At 38.4% G+C, this 21,973-nt stretch overlaps 1 protein-coding gene across 1 annotated transcript in view; it reads left to right on the forward strand.

Moving 5' to 3' along the window:
• The first annotated feature begins 4,031 nt into the window (after nucleotides 1-4,031).
• The window catches only part of PTPRC (protein tyrosine phosphatase receptor type C), a 90,931-nt gene continuing 72,989 nt past the window's right edge, over nucleotides 4,032-21,973 (forward strand). Inside the window, exons 1-2 of the mRNA XM_087719172.1 lie at nucleotides 4,032-4,086; nucleotides 4,174-4,295. Coding sequence (XP_087575298.1) covers nucleotides 4,229-4,295 — 67 coding nt within the window. The 5' untranslated portion in view covers nucleotides 4,032-4,086; nucleotides 4,174-4,228. The remainder of the gene's footprint in view (nucleotides 4,087-4,173; nucleotides 4,296-21,973) is intronic.

The raw sequence follows: 21,973 nt of genomic DNA on the forward strand, positions 1-21,973 counted from the left end.
ACACGCAAAATGCAATGTAGGAATTGTTAACCACCGCCACCACACTCTGTTTCTCAAGAATATTGTGAGAAAAAAAAGATAGTGGAGAAACAATGTGTTATAAATGAAATAAAGTGATAGAAATGCAAAGTACCATATGTATAACTGCCTTAAACCAACAAAGAAACAACCTCCTCATACAAAGACAAATATACACATTTATACAGATAGATCAAAATCATAAAATACAAAGAAACACAAACACAAAAATAGCTGCATACAAATGCTGAAACAAAGAGATGTATTGCAGGTAGAAAAATACCTAACCTCCATGTATTTTAGGACTAAAAATCACAGTAACTCAGAATGAAATGCAGATACGTACATTCACACAAACACAAACCATAAGCTAATAAACACAGGGTAAAAGACACACAGAGAGACACGTAGATTCAAAGGCCATTTGTTTAAAATATGGCAGGATATCATGAGGAGAAAGCAGCTTTGGTGGCAAGGAGAGTGATGGAAAACAGGAGGATAGGATGGGAAACAGAAATGATACGGAGGGAAAACAATGGAATAATGAGATGAATGAAACATTGAAGAAAGAAATGGGATGGGAAAGAAAAGTGGAGAGCTTGATGAGAAGAGAAGGTAGATGTTGCGTCAATAGGGAAATGGAAGAATGACAAGACACAGTGTGGTGGCACAGATGGGCAAAGATGCAGTGGAAAAAGAAGCTATAGAAACTGGCATAGAAGCTGGGTACAGTAGAAATGATCTGGGAGAATAGATGAGAAGAACAGGACACCTACTTCTTAGAGGAAAATACTCTCTTGATTACTTGTCAGAGTTCTAGTTTTCACCCAACACGGTAGATAATCCATGCATATATTTCAGATCACTGCAAAAAAGTGGTGTAGTGCTTAAATGCAGCACTGCAGGCTACTTCAGCTGACTGCAGTTCAGCAGTTCGCCTGTTCAAATCTCACCGGCTCAGGGTTGACTCAGCCTTCCATCCTTCCGAGGTGGGTGAAATGAGGATCCAGACTGTGGGGGCGATATGCTGATTCTGTAAACCGCTTAGAGAGGGCTGAAAGCCCTATGAAGCGGTATATAAGTCTAACTGCTATTGCTATTGCTATAAAAAGTAAGAAGTGCTGCATGCATGATTTAATGAGAAGATCCCATGAATATTTTTTCCATATTTAAATACTTAGTTCTTTATTTCTTTAACAATCAATATTTGCAATTTGCTCCAATTTGCACAGATTCTTTTGGCAAACAGCACTTCAATAATAGTAGTAGCAATAGTAAACAATAGTCACCCAAAATCACTAACAACCAAAAGCTCATTGAATGGATGCAGATTTAATTTCCTTCTAGAAAGCAAAGAGGATTGGAGCTATTGGACTTCCAGGTGATCGGTGTTCCATTGAATGAAAAACCCAATCTAGAAAGCCCATTATCTGCTTCACACTCCATCTATTATGAGATGGGGAAACCCTTAGAAGATTTTCTCTGGTCTCATTGTTTGTTTGTTTTAAAATACTTATAAACCTGACCATCCCAAAGGACCCAGAAGACTGTGCAACATCAAAGAAAAAGTTAATAAATAACTAAGTCAAAATCAATACCTAAAACAAAGCCTAACTACAAAAGAAGCACACTGCAATAAAACAGATTTAACTTGGTTTGGAACTAACCCCAGCGTATCATCCACTCATTAGTGAATTGGCGTAGTATGCAATAGGCTTCTTCTACATAGCTACGGAAGTCTGATATACACTCCATTCCATCCCATTATTCACCATTTCTCCTCTGTATCACTTCTGGTTTCCTTTCCACATTCACATCCACAAACAATTGAACAACATACACACTTAGCTACCATCAAATATATTTCCCACTTCCTACAATAGTTCTTCCCACCTATATTCTAAAACTTTTCCACTTCTAAGGGATTTATACCTCTCAAGAGAGTTTTGGCTAAATTCAGCATCAAATCTTAAACATAACTTTAAATGGCCAAATCTGATCACAGCTCTCTAATTCCTCTTCTAGATTTGTTCATTGATTAGGTCTCAGAATCAATTATTCGGGGTTTTTTAAGTTGCTGTCTTTGGTCGAAAATAATTTCTAATCGTCACAATATTTCAGTTTTACATAGACTAATTTCATAAATGTGAATTCGCATTTTTGATTTCATAAGCATTTAGAACCAAAGAATCTTCAGTGCTGAAAAAGATGGAGAGAGCTATCTTCTTAAGGCCTGATATAACTCCAGTTCAAAAAATTCTACTTTAATTTTTGTTATTATTAAACTCTTGCATGCAATTTTCACCTTTTTTCCCCAAACACTCTCCTAAGATCTATTTTAAAAAGATCTTACTATGACCAGATACAACATTTATTTTTTGTAAATAATTGTTGTCCTGCATGCAGTGTAATGTCTAAGCAGATGTGAAGGATTATTTAAAAACGCCTCTAACAGATGGTTCAATTCCAGGGAAAAGCATGATTGTTCTAATAAGCTGCCCTTGCTTTTACCAGATGGTGTGATCCTTACCCCTTTGATCACCCAGTGAAAATAAGTCAGCACCCACATATGCATGTATAGGTATGCATGTATACACCCACAGATACACACATGAGGAGCAGGATCTATGAAAGAAGAACAGGAAACGTATTTTCTTGACCTCAAAAGAATGTTAGCAATCTACAAGCATTCAATCAATTGTGAGAGCCAGGATATTATAGTTTGGACTGATAAATCACAACTTCTCTGAGCTCAGGTTTATTGTTTTGGGAAAAGACTATGGGATGGGTACCACCTCAGGTTCCTAGAGAAAAACCTGGATATAAAGAATGCAATTTTACAATTGAGTCTATACAAAGTATAATTAAATCTCAAATCAATCCTATTTGATTTGGATATTCAGATTTGCTATTAACAACGTCAACTTACTTGAATCTTTTCTTTCTCCCTTAATTCTTTCCATTCCCCCCCCCCCAGGTATGTTTTTGGCTTTTTCTGTATGATAAATTTAACTAACGTAAACCCTGAGCTCTCCATCCCCTCAAAATTTCACAATACAAATATTCGTTGTCTTTTAAAATATTATTATATTGCTCTTTGATGTTTTTAGCCAAAGTCCTTTAAAACTTTGCAGGGGAAGCATAATTAGGGATATCATGTACAAAATTTAAATGTATTCCATTGTATGATAGGTTACTTTAACAATGACTGGAAAAAATTAAGTAATTGACAGCAAGGAGTGCATGAACCTGGGATCTTCAATATTTATGCTTTTCCAAATAATGGGGAATTCTGGGAGTTGAAGTCCAGAAATCTTCAAGTTGCTAAGGTTGAGAAACACTGCTCTAGAAGTTCCTACTGTACTGTAACAGAAAAAAGACCTTAGATGCATGCTAATATAAATATAATTAAATTTAAATTTAGTTTGATTCCCCCCACCCCCCAAAGCTCATTCATTTCTGGAAGGCAGACCTACTATTACTATGTGGAGGCCCAAAAGGGATTTTGGTCTAAAAAAAAAGTTGCATATATCTAATTTAGAGGAGTGATTCTTAAATTATCTCCCAGGCTAATTTCTTCTTATGTTGTACTATAATGTCTCTAACCCTAGCTAGTTTCCTTGATCACAAATGAGAATTGTAACACAGTTACTTCATTTACTTTACTAGTAAGTACTTTAAAGAAAAAAAGTAGATAATTTAGTGTAAGCTTGTTTTTAAACTTGTCACTATATTATATCATAGAAAAGTCTGCCTTATTCTATTTTTTAATAGCGGGGTTTTTATTATTTTTTCTTTGATCAAGGGCAAGAGTACTTAAAATTACTTCAACATTGAATTCTACAGAAGCAATTGCTTCTTAAGTAGGATATCAGAACAGCAGTGCGATAACTTTAGGGAGAAAAAAAAAACCTCTTTGTTACTTCCTGGAAACTGAAGAAAGAAGAAAAAGTGGTTTTAGAGAAGTGAGCAAAACTGACACCACTTTGCTCTAGAGTGGGGCTGTCAGTAGTTAAGTTTTGCTTGACAGAGGAAGCTGCTTCTTGGATTATAAGGACGTGTTTCAATGTATGCGTGCAGCCTTCTTCTACATTTTGATGTTGGAGATTTTGCACGACTTTCATAGGGAACAATAACTTTTATTTTACTTTCCAGAGACAGACATCCACATGCTGTTTTGTAAGGATACATATAATCCCTGGATATAACCATGTTTTTGTGGGTAGAACTCTTGGTGTTTGGCCTGGCTCTTGTGGACATGGAAGTTTTCATAAATGGTAGGTGCCTTTATTTGTTTTGATACCACAGGTTCTCTTGGTAATTGTAGCAACAGCATTATGTTGCCTTGAATCAGTCTCATCAAATAATTGGCTCTAAAACTGAAAGTCAAGTTCTCAAGCTTTTGAGTTGGCCATAATCTTAAAAAGTCTTAGGCCGTGATATCCCTCTTTTTGAGTTGCACAGTTCTACAATCATCAAGAACCTTAAACTAAGCAACACCATTTGGCTGAGTAAAATTCAGGTGCAACCTTGAGTTATATAAACAAGTAGCATGCAGGAACGATCTCTAAACACTCCGGCAACATTCGAGAAAGCAGATGTGTCCACATGGAAGTAGTTTCCTTCTCATGGGGAACTTTCTTTTTATCCCAGATAACTTCATCCTTTGGGATCTGAACCATGTGGTTTAGTTATTTTTTCCCCCCACACGGCATCTGAGGATGTCCACCAGGGGTTAAGGTCTTCCTTCATTGCTTATGTGGTCTTTGGGTTGTGCTAACCATGAAAGTGTTCACACCACAGTGTGCTTAAAATGTGGGCTTTTTTGTGTGAAGAACATTTAAAATTGCAATCCTAATGCTGATATTCCTTAGAATGATATGTAGCTCAATAGATTCACATTTGGATGTTATACAATTACACAGTTTTTTCACATGTTTGTTTAAGCAATAATGTTACAGTGAATTTCCCCTGCTTTAAGATGGACTTCTGCATTACATTTTGAGCCACTCCCTAATCTCAGATCCTGTATTTAGTTCCTCAGATTTCAAGCTCTACTGCATCACATATATTTTTTTGTTTTTCTTTAGTTAAAATCATCATCAGATTATAAATGATGCCGATACGTTGCATATAGATATAGTCTGTAATGGGTGACACATCTATATTTTTCATTTTATGCAGTCGTGACTGCTCACTATTTTTATGATGTCGCAGATTAGAAATCTTATTTTATGCATGTTCGCCCACTGATTGGGCTACGTGTCTTAGTTAGTTAACAAGTCATCCTGTACTGTTCTGCCATTTTATTTCAATTGCACTTAACCAAGGTGTGAACCATTTTGAGTGTCTGGAAACCTGAACTTATTGTACCGTATAACTCTCAGTTCCTTGGGAACCCCAAAGATGACCATTTTGGATTCAGGCAAAAATATAATAAGCCAAAAAGCTTATTATTCACAGGAAGAAAACCGCTTCACTTGATAGAAGTATGTGTCCAATGCATCTTTTACGTCTAGCTGGTGAGAAGATGCTCATGGCTTGATTTGTAGTGATGCTGTATGTAAGGATGGATTGACCTTTATCTGAATCCTCTTCGAAAGTATATGTCTGCATATTTTTGCAAGCTAGGACTAGCAGCCAGATTCTAAATCTGTTTCCTCCTGAATGTTTTACTGAATAGAACATTGGCCTCCATCTTTTAAGAATTCTCATTCCCATTGCTTAACTTCAACAGTTCCTCAAACGGTTAGTAAATATTGAGGTCCCACAGTTTACCTCTTCTGCCTTTGGTGGTACTGGTGGCTTGGGGCTTTTTTTGGCTTTTCTTTCCACGGATGATGTCCAGCCTGATCACAAAAGTGCACTGTCCATTTAAGAAACAAGGCAAAGGGAGACTTCAAAATTTGCACCAGAATATCTGTAAAGTGTTAGCTAATACATTCACAGCTGCTCATAAAACGCAGACTTATAACAGTTCATTTAACGGCTGTTTGAAAAAGTGGGAAAGGTGACTTATGACCATTTTCCACACTTACGACCATTGCAGCATCCCCCTTGTCAAAATTCAGATGCTTGGCATCTGATTCATATTTATGACGGTTGCAGTGCCCCAGTTTCACGTGATCCCCTTTTGTGACCTTCTGACAAGCAGAGTCAATGGGGCAGCCAGATTCATTTAAGAACCGTGTCATTAATTTAACACGTGCAGTGATTGACTTAACTGTGGCAAGAAAGGCGGTAAAATGGGGCGACATTCATTTAACAAATGTCGCACTAAGCAACAGACATTTCGGTCTCAAATGTGGTTGTAAGTCAAGGAGTACCTTTATATGGACTTTAAAAAAAATAATCCTAATATTACAACCAATGAGAGCAGATTTAATTCTGGAATAAAGACATTGTGATAACTTTTTATCTGCCTGGATATGGAAATGTAAGAGTTACAGAAGTTTCACAATAGGTGACACGGTATGTAAGGTCCTCGCATGATCGATTCATGCACAAGCTGTTTCCATCTAAAAGGCTAGTAGGGCATTCTCAGTAATGATTCTTCATCCAACATGCCATTTCCTTCTTGCCAAATTAATGTTGTAAAGAGAGTTTGATAATGAAGAGCTCCACGTTTCTTTCTAATGCATAGTTCTGTCCGGGTGATTCTGCTTTTGTTGTCTACAGCAAATGCTAAGTAGATTCATTTGAGCTTAATTTGCAACTTGATAAAATTGCTACAAAATTTTAAAAAACAATTTGTATACATCTGTATTTGGGCGCTGGGGAGGGGGTGTAGAAGGAGGAAATCTTATTCTTCTGTGAACATTTACTACTTAGTATAATTCACTTTTTAAGGTGTGAATAAAAATGAAAAAAACATTTTTGAAATGTTAATATTAAAATTTAAAATATTAATATGTCAAAATAAGACCACCATGATTCAACATCTGTTAAAATGTTCCATGTTTTGTTTTGTTTTAATACATGAAGGTGGTGTTTTGAACGTATTTATTCTGAACGTATTTATGCCTGTTTTATGAGTGAATCTGTTCAAGATTTTAAAATTGAAAAAAAGAATCTGAAAGTCCAGCACTGACACAGGTTTCCTGAATAAGAGTATCAGTATTGAAATTTCAGCTTCTTTTTATTGTTTTAATCCTGAAAATTTTCTCTCTGCACCATTTTATAAAGATTTGCAAATGTGTGTATATGTATGTATGTATGTATGTATGTATGTATGTATGTATGTATACATACATATATATATATATGTATGTATTTAGTGTCACAACCCCTGGTAAGCCCCAATTATGGGAGGAAGCTAACTGCTTCCATCATCTGTCATTCGGCTCGTCACAAGAGTCCATCACGACAGAAACCCAATGTTTTTACTGTTGCCTTTGTTATATTTGTGTTTTTTTGGTTGTGCTGATAAATAAATAAAGGCTAAGACGTTTGCCTAAGATGCAACACAGCACAGGTTCGAATCTCAGTAAGGGTATGGCTAGCTGATGAGAGCTAAATAGCTTGAAATAGATCTATACTAGTCTCCCTTTATTTATTTATCAGCACAAATAAAAAAAATAAAAAAACACAAATATAACAAAGGCAACAGTAAAAATATTGGGTTTCTGTCGTGATGGACTCTTGTGACGAGCCGATTGACAGATGATGGAAGCAGTTAGCTTCCTCCCATAATTGGGGCTTACCAGGGGTTGTGACACTAAATATATACCTTCTTCCCTGGCTTCAGCTGATAAGGAGGAGACCTGTGGCATAATGGCTAAGACCTTTGCCTAAGATGCAACACAGCACAGGTTCGAATCCCAGTAAGGGTATGGCTAGCTGATGAGAGCTAAATACCTTTATTTATTTATCAGCACAAATAAAAAAACAACCAAACACACACACACACACACACACACACGTATGTATGTATGTATGTATGTATGTATGTATGTATGTATGTATGTATGTTGTATTTGTGCTGATAAATAAATAAAGGGAGACTAGTATAGATCTATATCAAGCTATTTAGCTCTCATCAGCTAGCCATACCCTTACTGGGAATCGAACCTGTGCTGTATTACATCTTAGGCAGATGTGTTAGGCAGTATATATATGCAGTTTATGTTTTTGGCAAAATATAATTGCATCATAAAATATAGAAAAATGAGAATATAAAATTGAGTAAAATCCCTTCTATGGAATTTATAACAAATAAAGCATATCAAATAAACAATCAAAAAACAAACTGCAAACAGAACATTTTTTTTCCTGACATATTTGTCCAAATATTATTCTTATATGCTTATTAAAACAGCCGTAATGAGCACATGGCAGTACTAAGACTGTTCGTACCCATTGTGCTTCTTGCTCTTTTTTTTTGTTATTGGAGAATGGGACAGCTAAATTCAGAAAAGGACACATTTCAAAGAAGTCTGTTTACTTGTTGTTGCATATTGAAATGAGAAAGTGAGCATTAAAATGAACACCTTTCTTTCTTCCCAACTGTCTTGTTCAACACCGATTGAATTGGCCATCTCCTTATTAAACTGGTCATCAAGAGAGATAATATAAGGCTTGAGTGATTGTGGTATGAAAGCAAATATATACAACAACATAGGAGAAAATTGTGTTTCTTCCTCAACCGTTTCTCTTGCTGATGCAGCCCAGGGTTTATTTCTGCAGCTTCCCTGAATGGTGACTTCATACGATGCCCAACAGGGAAAGATATGCAGTAATGATTTTCTTCAGAAACCAGGTTGCAATCTGCTTTGCCTGCCTGACAAGAGATATCCAGGATATCCTAACAAATTGCTGTTGTAGGAATGCTCGTTATCACCTAAGAGACAGAAACCATGTTTCAAGATACATTTGCTTCATAACTGAGAAGCAAGGAAGAAAGTATCTTTTTCCTCCCTCAATTATCATTTTGCCTGTTGGCCTTCTTCCGTGTGTTTGTACAGACTTACAACAGCTCATTTAAAAGTTACAATGGCACTGAAAAAAGTGACTTATGACCATTTTTCACACTTATGACTGTTGCAGCTTCCCTATGGTGAGGTGATTTACATCCGGATGCTTAACTAACTCAGAGATATGACGGTTGCTGAATCCTGGAGTCACGGGATCCCCTTTTGCGCCCTATTAACAAGCAAAGTCAGTGGGGAAACCCAGATTCACTTAACAACCATGTTACTAATTTAAGAACTGCAGTGATTCACTGAACAAGTGTGAGGAAAAAGTTGTCAAATGGAGAAAACTCACTTGACACATTTCTCACTTAAGAACATAAATTCTGGGCTCAATTGTGGTTGTAAGTTGAGGACTGCTTGTACATCTATCGCATCTCCCGTTGCAAGGACATTGTCTGCGCTTTTCAGCCGGAAAAGGTGCCTCTTTTTGTGAAAGAGGAGATTGTGTGTTGCTCTGCCTGTCATGGATATGAATAAACAGGATATTCATTTCTGAAAATAAAACCAAAAGAGAACATTTTTCAAGAAGTTGATCGAGCACATAGGAACCTTCCCATCAGAGAATGTGTTGCATTTCCCAAGTTCTCATATTCTGACTTTCACTTCTACTCTTGCCACATAAATTAGTCCGGGAGATACTTTTCCTCTTGCCTAATTTATCTCTAGGGCAGAGACGAAAGGAAAGTTCAGTCATGAACAAGGCAAAGGGCACCGTAGGTAAATAAGGAGAGGCAGCCTGAAGCTCCCTCTGCCTTGGGGGGGGGGGGTGGATTTTCTGAAAGAGCAGCTCTGTGGTCTGGGAAGGCCTCCTGACCCACGGCTCTTACTCAATTTGCAGGTAGCATCTGTACCTCTGCATAATTATAGCTGGTGCAGCCTGTTTTGGCAAGAGTTATTCCCACTTATAACAGGCTTACTATGGGGGCTATCCTCAGAAAAGGCCTGATGGTTTTTGTTGTTGAGGCAAGATGGTTGGCCCCCGTCTTGAATTGGTATGACTGTTGTGTTTTAATTATGCATTGTTTTTTATGTCGTTTTAAATTCTTGTTTGTATCCCCCTTCCCTAGTTGAGTTGTGAGCCGCCCTGAGTCCCCTTCGGGGGAAAAGGGCGGCATATAAATAAAATCAACATTCAACATTCAACATTATTGCGGATCAGATAAATAGTGTCCTCGTGGCCAACTGCTTACCACATCTTTGGAATTGATCATTAAAGGACGAGATGGTTTGTAATCCAACTGTCTTGGGACCATCTCCTTTCTTACAAAACTGTCTAGACTTTATGATCTGTAACAGTGGTTCTCAACTGGGTGGACCCCTTGGGTGGGGGGGACAATGTCATCTTGAGTTAAGCCTTGCAGGGGGTGGGGGTGGGGTGGGGTGTCAGTGGCAGGGCTGAAATCCAGCGGGTTCTGACAGGTTCTGGAGAACCGGTAGCAGAAATTTTGAGTAGTTTGGACAACTGGTAGCAGAAATTTTGAGTAGTTCGAAGAACCGGCAAATTCCACCTCTTGCTGGTCCCAGAATGGGGTGGGGAAGAAGATTTTGCAGTATCCTTCCCCCCCGGGGTGGGATGGGAATGGAGATTTTGCAGTATCATTGCCCTGCCAACGCCCACCAAGCCACACCCATCAAGTCACACCATGTCCACCAAGCCACGCCCATAGAACCTGTAGTAAAAAAAAAATGAATTTCATCACAGGTCATGATTTGTGGCCAGAAAAGGAATTAAAAAGGGGTCCATGGTGAAGAAAAGGTTGAGAATCACTGATCCACAGGAAATATCTCTTTGAAGTGACCCTGGGATCAAAGGTTTCTTTTTCTGACACATAACCACACAGAAGGTACTAACCAGTATTATCCCATTAGAAAATGAGTTAAACGTGCCTCTTTCCCCAGGCCTTTGTGAAACTGTTTAAATGTTAATTTATGGCTTCTAACCATATATTCTATTTTTCTTTTTCTTTTGTTGAGTACACATCACATTAGAAAGGCAGAGAAACCAAACAATCATTCAAAGCTCTCCCTTATCATAAAGTTACTATTGAGAGCCTGGCACTTTGCAATCCTTCCGAATTACCACATTGTTTGCCCCACCACATTCGTTTCAATGTTCTCCCTAACTATTTCTTCATTTACTCATGTATTAATATCCCACTTTTTCTCTAGGATCTTAAAGTTACATTCTTTCCTCCATGTTAGCACAAGTTTGTGAGGGAGATTGGAGTGAGAAGTGGGACCAGCAAATTAATAGTGTCTCACTGCAGAGATCTAACAGGATCTGCTGGTTAAAACAACAACAACAATAACCCCTCTTCTTGTGTCCTGAGTAACACAGTCATTGAGTCTAGCTATTGCATTGATTTCCTACAATGCCCATGACCCAGGCTACACCAAGGTGTTGTGAGAGGTTTAATGGTGGTGCTGTTCATAGCACTGTGCCCTTAGATCAGTGGGATTCAACCTTCCTAATGCCACGACCCTTTAATACAGTTCCTCATGTTGTGGTGACCCCCAACGATAAGATTATGTTTTCCGTATTTTTTTGAAAATATGTGTTTTCTGATGGCCTTAGGCAACCCCTGTGAAATGGTGATCCGACCCACAGGTTGAGAAACACTGCTTTAGATGAACCCAGAGATCCCTGACAGCAGAGAGAAATTTTCCACCAGAGTTTAGCTGGCCCAGGTCAATCTGCAACCTACAACTTAGTGGGGGACTTTAGCTGGAATGAGATCAGAGGAGGAATTCTACCGGTTCGGACCGGATCGCCTGAACCAGTAGCTAAAATTGTGGGTGGCTCCGCCCACCTGTGCTCGGCTCTATGGCACCTGATTTAGGCCCCTTTTTCACCAAAAGCGCATGTGTGGAATGATCTGTTCATGCGCAGAGGTGGCGCATGAGAGCAAAGCAAGCTCTTAAGCGGGCACACTCATATTTGCGAACTGGTAGGGAAAGTAAGTGTATACCACCCCTGAATAAGATGTTAAAATGTACCAATAGGAAAAAAAAACATTCTCAACATCCTGCCACGTGTGTTGCTAAAAATGCTTCTCACTCTGGGGAAGGGGAAGGAGAGAAGGAAGGAGGAAAGTAGAGAAGGGAGGGAGGGAGAAAGGGAAAGGGAAAGAAAAGGAGGATGGAAGGGAGAGAAAAGGAAGGAGAAAGGGTAGGAAGGGAAAGAGCAGGAGTAAAGGAGAGGTAAGGGAAGAAGGAAGGGGAAGGAGAGGAGGAAGGAAGAAAATAGAGAAGGGAGAGAGGGTGAAAAGAAAGAGGTAAGGAGAGGAGGATGGAAAGGAGGAGGAGAGAAGGTAGAAAGGGGAAGAGGAAGAGCGGGAGTAGGAGAAAGGTACAGGAAGAAGGAAGGGAAAGGAGAGGAGGAAGGAAGAAAGTAGAGAAGGGAGGGAGGGAGAAAAGAAAGGGAAAATAAGGTGGTGTTACAACAGGAGGAAGGGATGGTAAACAAAGCAACCCAAACAGTATATTATAACCTATTAAATGAAATAATAAATATATAAGAATGATAAATGTTAAAACACTTGTAACCAAACGACATGCTGTATGTGATAATGTTTTTTTTAGTCTGTGTGTGTGTGTTTTTTTAATTTTATTATTGTGTGTATGTGTGGTTTATGTAATAAAAAAATAAAATTAAAAAAAAATGCTTCTCACTCTAAGAAGAGTAATAATCAAGAAGACCAATATAAGAAAATAATGATTCCTAACTCCTATATGGGTCTCTATTAATTTAAAATCCCATAACAGAGATGTTTAATAAGATTGTATTTCTTTCACTTGTGCATCATCGAGAGGAAATAAATTTTGGAAAGATTGCCACGTATAAAATTCAAGGGGGAAAATGAGAACCTTTCTCTCTTTTCTAAACTTGCAGAAAACAGCATCTTTAAAAGAAGTGCAAAAGTGTGTTAGGCATTTTCTAAAAAAACCCCAAACAAATGGGGATACTACAGTCTTGTCAATATTTCCTCTAGTTTTTACAATGATGCATTCTATTGAAGCAGGGCCTTTTGTCCATTGCTCCAACCAAATTACCCAGAGTTTTAGAGTGCTCCGAATTTCTAATGGATGGTGGTCAGAATAGGAAAGCCTTGGTTGATGTATTTTAGAATGATTAAAGCATTTACAGAATAGCAATAGCAATAGCAATAGGAGTTAGACTTATATACCGCTTCATAGGGCTTTCAGCCCTCTCTAAGCGGTTTACAGAGTCAGCATATCGCCCCCCACACTCTGGGTCCTCATTTCACCCACCTCGGAAGGATGGAAGGCTGAGTCAACCCTGAGCCGGTGAGATTAGAACCGCTGAACTGCAGATAACAGTCAGCTAAAGTGGCCTGCAGTGCTGCACCCTAACCACTGCGCCACCTCGGCTCTAGAAGGTGTAAGAAAACTCTGATGTTCCAGACGTTGCTAAAGTACAACCTCATCTAGCATGGCTCATCATGAGGGATGCTGGAGGCTTAAAATCTAGCAACATCTGAAATGCTACAGCTCTTCCTTCACAGAGCAATAAATATCCAGATCCTCTGAAATGTGGGTTGCTAGATGTGGGTTGCTCAAATGGGGCTGAGACATCTCTGCAAAGTCTTTTATTTCAGGCTTTTGTTGAAGAAAATGATTGATCCGGGAACTGGTACTCAAGTAGTACCACTGGTCGTCACTCCCTCTCCCCAAATTCTGGTCAATTGTGTTGAGACTTGCCTGGACAAGTAAGTCTCTGCTGTTTACTTGGCAAGGTTTTTCAGAAATGGTTTGCCATTACCTCCTTCCTAGGGCTGAAAAAAAGTGACTGGCTCAAGGTAATACAGCAGGCTCTAAGTTGGACCTCATGGTCCCTTGGTTTCTAGCCTGATGCCTTAACTACTACACCAAACTGGGCCTTGTACCACTTGATTAAAGGTCCACAAATGCCATCATGAATGAAATCATATTTTTATGGGTTCACCGACAAATGCGTGCGCGACAAAAGCGCGACCGACAAAACTGCACCGAGAAAACAGGGAGTTCTAAATTGCGCCGACGAATGAGCGCAGAAGCACGCCGACAACAGCGCGCCGACAAAAGCGTGCCTTCAACAAACAAGTAATAACTGCGAGTTCTAAACCTAACCCTAACCCTAAACCTAACCCTTACCTTAAGTGAAATCCCTAAACCTAACCCTGAATCTAACCCTTACCTTAACTGAAATCGCGCTTTTGTGGGCGCAGTTTTGTTGGCGCATTGTTGTGGGCGCATTTATGACGTCATGGTTTTCTCACCGCAGTTTCGTCGGCACGCTTTTGTCGTGCGCGCATTTGTCGGGTCACAATTTTTATGTTTTACCTCAAGAATAATATGTATTTATTTCCCAGCTTTATTATTTTTACAAATTAATTAAGGCAGCAAACATAAATGACACACCTTCCTCCTCCTATTTTCCCCACCACAACCCCACTGAGCGAGAGTGACTGAAGCAAGGTCACCTTTTTAAGTGACCCTGGCTCAGATATTTTAAACAGAAGTCAGATCTGAAAAGGTACCCCTTCAAAATGAAACTACGCTGGATGGTCTTCTAATGAAGTCATGAGTTAAAAGGAAATATTAGCTACAAAACAATACAAATACCACATCCTATGAGCCATTCTCCTTTCTCAGTAATATCTAGTGGCTTAAATGAGGAAGAAATAATACTTTCAAACTTTAATGGTATTTGTATGCCGCCCACTCCCTAGGGACCCTGGGCGGCTCACAACAAATAAAAACAACAAATAAAAACATTTAAAACATTTAAAATTACAAAATTAAAATCAACACAGCATCCATTTCATCAAATGGGGCTGGAATACTCAACAGCCCCAGGCCTGCCGGAACAGCCAGGTCTTAGTCGCTTTACGGAAGGCCGGGAGGATGGTCCGGATGTCAGCAGGAAGCTCGTTCCAGAAGACCGGTGCAGCTACAGAGAAGGCCCTTCCTCGGGGAGCCGCCAACCGGCATTGTCCGGTCAACGGCACCCGGAGGAGGCCCAACCTGTGTGATCTTATTGGTTGTTGGGAGGAAAATGGCAGGAGGCGGTCTCTCAGGTAGCCAGGTCCGATACCATGTAGGGCTTTAAAAGTAACAACTAGCACCTTGAAGCGAGTCCGGAGACTGATAGGAAGCCAGTGCAGGTCGCGGAGGATAGGTGTAACATGGGTGTACCTCGGTACACCCATTATCGCTCGCGCGGCTGCATTCTGGACTAGCTGTAGTCTTCGGACACTCTTCAGGGGCAGCCCCATGTAGAGCGTGTTAGAGTAATCCAGATAGCTGCTTTCCAAGCTGTTAAGAGGCCCCAGTGATACACCTATCCTCTAAACCCAGCTGAGTTAACATATACAAGTTATTTTTCAAATAATGGAACGGTAATAGTGCTGATTGTAACTTTGAGTTTTTGAACAAACTGAACTCCACAAACTCTGGCTTTCATTTTTTTTAAGTCTTAGTAACTGTGATAAAAGTGTATTAAAACATTTTTTCTATTTCTATATCAGAGTCCATGGTGTTTTTTTATTCATGTAATGTATTTTATAAAGCACATTGCAACCAAGTCATAAAAAAGAAATAAAATTCTCAATCTAAGCCCTACAAAGACCAAAACAACAACAACAACAACAACAACAACAACAACAACAACAACAACAACAACAGATAAAGTCCTTTAAGTTGAGGTGGACTTCTGGTGATGTCACGGACAAATCCATGTAATTTTCTTGGCAATAATATGGAGTAGTTTTCCATTGCCTTTTTATAATTGTTTTTTTAAACTTCCTAGTCTAGTTTAGAACTAATGGTTTCAAGTCCAAACACTAACTAGGCCCAACCAAGCAATTAACTTTTGGGGAGTAATAAGTAAGCTTAAATTTAGTTTAAAGCCCTGGTAACTGTAGTGGATTCTGTTCAAGATTTAACCAGGTTTGAGACTGATTAGTTTTGGTGAATCAGTTTCATTTTCAAATTTGTTTAAATTAAAATTAAATACATAAAAGGAAGATTATACGAAGCCGACAACTTTGCTTTAAAGCTAGTTTAATTTAAGGCTTTGTTGTACCATCTTATGGCTAATGTTCTTAAAAAAACACAGAAAAACTTAACACAATAGCTGCAATTCTCCCTTAAATTTTTAGTAGTTATTTTTCTGATTATAATGATTCCAAGTAAAATGTATTTAACATTGCAAGGTGTGATTCCAAGAATCAAAATTATATTTTGATTCATTACTTACTGCATTTATTTATATCATGCAGGAAGATGTTTATTTTAAATCAAGGTGATAAATCATAATTATTCTTTCTTCTTTCCTTCTTTACTACAGTTTGTAGATTTTTTTTTGTAGATTTTATTAATATTTGTAGGCCGCCCTTTTCCCTGAGGGGACTCAGGGCGGCTCACATAAAATCGGGGAGGGGGAATACAGACGTTAAACATAGAGACATATAATAAAATAGCAAACAACATACATTCATCATTCGGGAGGGGCAACTATCCTTGTCCCCAGGCCTGACGGGCTAGCCAGTTCTTCAAGGCTGTGCGGAAGTTGTGAGCCTTCTAAAATTTTCTTGATATAATTATGATGGCTGAATTATTTATTCTTCACATTGTTGATTTATATTTCAATTTATATGGCAATCTCAAATTCATGACTCTAGACAGTTAACGCTATATATATTTTAAAAACCATTAAAATAATAATAATTTAAAAAAACAGGCAATGACAACGTGTACATAAACAGCAGTCAAGGTTCAAAATAAACTCAGCAGTAATAAACCAGCATAACCGATATATGGTATCAACTGTGTCTTCTGACCCACAAGCCCCAGTAAAATAATTTAGGGTAACAATAGGAAAAAGAAGTAAGTCAAACATAAGCCCTGTGTACTTTGTATATTTCAGTGTCTTTCTTTATGTTAAAAAAACTGTTTATTAACTTTAGAAGGCTTTTTAGAATCGACAAGAAAAAGGCTGGGATAAGAATGAAATGGGAAAGCACAGCTGGAGAATGAATTTCTAGCAGGAGATGCCATCTGCTGAGTTTCAGCTGCATATATCAATAAAATAGGACCCTTTGCAAGCAGGTCATGCTTGCTATCCTTTTAAGAACTCCTAAGCCCATTTATCTATTTTCAAATATTTTCTCCATTCTTTAAATAAAAGAAAGAAATCCTTTTGTGGCTGTGGTTATCTAGATGTTTAAAAACTGGCTATGATTCTTTCAGCATGCTCCACCAATGTACATAAATGTTCAAAAGAAAAGCAGGCTATTTTTTAGCTCTTTTCAAAAAAAAAATTCCCCTTTGGCTCTTCAGGGTAGCCATTATTCCTTCTGTGTCAACATGTCCTTAGTTGATGTGCTTGCTTGATTCTTCTTTTGCCAGTTCAAAGAGTTTGCATCCTTTTACTCCCAATTCATAGTCTTCTGCCTCAATAAAGTTGGCACTGCCAGCTAGAACGTGCATTAGACCTATTCGAGCCAGAATGTTTGTCTGTTTCAAAAGATTCTGAGGTATTAAAATGACTTTTGAAACATTCTTTATCTGAAAAATATTGAAAATAATACTGACTGGTAGGCAAGTGGAAAATGGAGATAGATCAAGGCTGCTTTTGCGAAGAGATCTGTTGTCTCTTGTTAGCAATAGCAAATAAGGTTCATGAAATGAATTAAATGAATCGCAGAATGTTGCTAAGAAAGATTACTTCTAGATATACACAGGATGACAACGTAAGCTCCTGAAAACCATATCAGATTATATTTATGAATTTAAAAAAGATTTTAGGTAGGTATCCCATATGAAACATGCATCAATTAACTTATGGGAAGGTGACTTAATAATTATTTGTTTAAACACAGAAGTATGTATGATTCTATACAGACGTACTCTGGATATACTTTTATTTTATACAGAAAGAAAAAAATGCAAATGGAAACTCATAATTCTCAACAGTTAGATCACAAAGTTCAATTACTGGGCATTGAAGATAATGGAACACATTCTCTTGAATGAGAAATTTCAGAAATGTAAATCAAGTGATCAGTAATTGCACTTTCAAAATAATGATAATATTTTTGTCATCTCCTCACCAGATACCAGAAGACAAATTGAAAAGAAAGGAGCTTTTGTCCAAATCTCACAGGAGGAAATAGCCTCCTACAATATAAAGATCATCCTTATTTACATCAATATAAACAGTGTTTGAAAATGGACTCCTCTATCAGGCATACAAACTCAGTTTCAGAAATTTGGGATTAGAGGGTTGATTGTTGCTTCCTTTTTCCAATCTAAGTGAACCAAGAAATGAACATTTATCCCAAACCAAACAGATTTTAGGGGGGATATGAGCCTTAATATCTCAGATATTAGATCTGCCTTCCCATTTTTGAATTTAATCCCCACATACCAATGAAAATCAGGAACTTAATAAATGTGCTGTACTCCGTTTCTCATCTGCTCCACATCAACAGTTCTTAGTGCAATGAATCAAATCCAAAGCAATGTGTGACACTAAAGGTAATCCTTGACTTACGAACACAATTGAGGCCAAAATTTTCCATTGAGACATTTGTTAAGAGAGTTTTGCCCCATTTTACAACCTTTTTTGCCATAGTTGTTAAGTGAATCAGTGTTGTTGTTAAGTTGGTTGTTAAGTGAAACAAACTGGCTTCCCTATTGACTTTCCTTGTCAGAAGGGGATCACATGACCCCAGGACACTGCAACCGTCATAAATATGAATCAGTTGCCAAGTGTCTGAATTTTGATTGCATGATCAAGGGGATACCACAACAGTTGTAAGTGTGAAAAATAGTCATAAGTTACTTTTGTAACTTCAAACAGTCACTAAATGAACTGTTGTAAGTTCAGGACCACATGTTTTTGTGTATTTTTCCTTGTCTTTTTTATGTTAGAAAGAACAAACATTGGGGGGAAAAACAGAAGACACGGAAAAATTAGAAATGGAAGATGTTACAGTTGTGATTCTCTCCGCTTGTCCAGCATCATAAAATTCCACAAATAAGAAAAGATGATTGGACTTCAGGAAAACAATGTGATCTAAGTAATTGTACTCGAGAGAATAAAGTGTCCTGTAACTCAAACAAGAAAAAGTTTTTACAGAGGTACAATTTAAGGGGGGGGGGAATGGATCGTAGAGCTAGGTCAGGCTTATTATAAGTGGATGTGCGAATATGCCTTGATGTTAACAATTTGCTGTGGAAGATGGTGTTACTCTTCTGCCTTTTTCTCTAGGAAAGGATGCTTAAAAAGTGAGGGTCGTGTTCAGGAACAGTCTGTTATTTCTCCATTTGAAAAACGTGTCCTCCTCTCCCAGGAGAAGGCAGCCTGGCCTCCCACCTCTTTCAGCCTCTCTCCTGCATTGCAATTAGGCTTGGGAAGAAGAAAAAAACCTTCCTAATTTTTCAGATAGGAAGCCTTTTCTTCCCCCCAAACAGGATTTGAAACCTGATGCATGAATGAGGAAAGTGAAAGTGTGTGGGTAGATTCATGCTTCCGTCTTATCTCACCATGAGCCAATCACCATTTTTGGAGAATAGGAATGTCTGATATCATCAAATTACTCCCAGCCAGCAGCTAAAACAACTTTCAGCAGTGTTTCCTAGTATAGCATCAAAAGGAGCAGTCTTCATTCTGGTCTGTCTCAAGCCATGAGGTCTGGTGTGCGCACTGAGTTTCAATTCCTTGTAACCAAACTTCTCCATGTCATTTGGCTACTGTGGCCGGTGGTACAGAACCCGTTTCCACTCCAGTCACAGGTTGATATACTCTGCTACATTTCTGAGGCAGGTGGGAAGCTATGGCAGGAAATGGCAGAAAGCAGCTTTTTTCCCCTTTTAAAAACAATGATGGAACAGTGAAATGTTGGTTGTCTGGTTTGGTTTTTGCATGTCACAGGTGAAGCCGTGCCACTGAAATAAATACATGGAGTTTGTTTCTGAGTAGATGCATTAGACTAAGCCAGTTTAAACTATATATTTGGAATACTGCATTCACTTCAGAGGTGGGATTCAAATAATTTAACACCGGTTCTCTGCCATAATGACCAGCTGGGTAGGCATAGCTCGGTGGTCATGTGACAATGTCGATGGGCACTTCAGCTAGGCTGTTACAATGCAATGAGGGTTAACCAGAGAGGCAGTTTCTGTAAGCAGGGCAATAAAGATTAGGCTAGAAACAACACCAGAATGTTTCCTTCCTGCCTTCCTTACAGGATTAGCCCTGTAAAGTGGGGAAAAAATAAAATAAGATTTCTTCCAACAACCGGTTCTCCAAACTGCTTAGAAAGTTATGAACCGGTTCTCCTGAATAAGTGCGAACCGGCTGAATCTCATCACTGATTCAGTTTTGGTCACCACGATGTAAAAAATATGCTGAGACTCTAGACAGAGTGCAGAGAAGAGCAACAAAGATGATTGGGGGACTGGAGGCTAAAACCTGTGAAGAACGGTTTCAGGAACTGGGTATGTCTAGTTTAATGAAAAGAAGGACTAGGGGAGATATGATAGCAGTGTTCCATTATCTCAGGGGTTGCCACAAAGAAGAGAGAGTCCAATTATTCTCCAAGGCATTACAAGAAGTAATGATTAGTGGAAACTAATCAAAGTGAAAAGCAACTTAGAACTGAGGAGAAATTTCCTGACAGTTAGAACAATGAATCAGTGGAACAAGAATTGCCTCCAGAAGTTGTGAATGCCCCAACACTGGAAGTCTTTAAGAAGATGCTGGATAACCATTTGTCTGAAATGGTATAAGGTTTCCTTCATAGGCAGGGGGTTGGGCTAGAAGACCTCCAAGATCCCTTCCAACTCTGTTATTCTATTCTATTCTATTCTATTCTATTCTATTCTATTCTATTCTATTCTAAAGTATGGAGGCCATAACAAGATTGTCTGCTTCACAATCATTCTCTGCTCAGGCTACATCCAGCTTGCTTCACAAAAAAATTGTCCTAGGACAGGGGTGTCAAACTCACAGCCATGTTGCTGTCATGTGATGTATTATGACTTTGCTCAACTGGGGATTGGCATGGCCAGCAAATGACACATCCGACCTGCAGGTAGTGAGTTTGACCCCACTGTCCAAGGAGATTAAATGTTGCTGGTTCACATTCAGCATGAGCCAAAAATAATGCAGACTTCTTGTATCTTAATGTCCAATCTGTAGACTGTATCAATCTTGATTTGGGGTGAAGCCCGAATTGAATAGAAATCCTAATTCTGTTTTCACATTTATTTTTTATTTATACACCATCCTTGGAATTGCACAAAATGGAATATAAAGGCTTTATTTAAGGTTTACCATAAATTTAAAAAACCCTTGATTTTTCACAACAGGCATTTTGGATAATAGAAATAGCTTTACATTTTGTTCTCTGCTCAGAGTTGCTTATTGAGATGGATGACTATGCAGATGGAATGGATAAATAGCAAATAAATAACAATAGGATTGAATATCTAGGAGGAGGAGGAAAATGGCAGGAACAGAAAACAAAGTTATACTTGGTCGTTTTGGGTGCAGTATTGGAATGCAGCAGCCACGTCATCCTTTAATGAGACCATCAGGAAGCATTTCTTTCTGGGTGTCACTAATAATGGAAGAGTTGATGCCTGGAACTGATGAATGGTCTTATCTGCAGCCAAATGCAGAATGTTGCATTTTCTGAATGTTGCATTTTCTGCATTGAGTAGTTCCTTGACCCTCCTTTTCTGTTACGGGTTTCTGATTCAATTTTGGTCTTCACTGATTGATAACTTATTTGTACAAATGCTATTCTAAATCACAGAAATCCTAACCAAAGAGAGTTTAGCATGTTGTATGGATGCAACCATTAGGTTGCATTTGATAGTTAAGTAAAGATAGCTAATTAAAGCATTGCTACCTTTGTTTAATATAAATATAAATGCTCAGCAGAACATAAAGTTATGCGAGCTTCCTC

This window comes from Thamnophis sirtalis, unplaced genomic scaffold, assembly GCF_051295495.1.
Source record: "Thamnophis sirtalis isolate CommonGarterSnake01/CBP01778 unplaced genomic scaffold, rThaSir2_p1.2 scaffold_7, whole genome shotgun sequence".
In the NCBI taxonomy this organism is placed as follows: domain Eukaryota; kingdom Metazoa; phylum Chordata; class Lepidosauria; order Squamata; family Natricidae; genus Thamnophis; species Thamnophis sirtalis.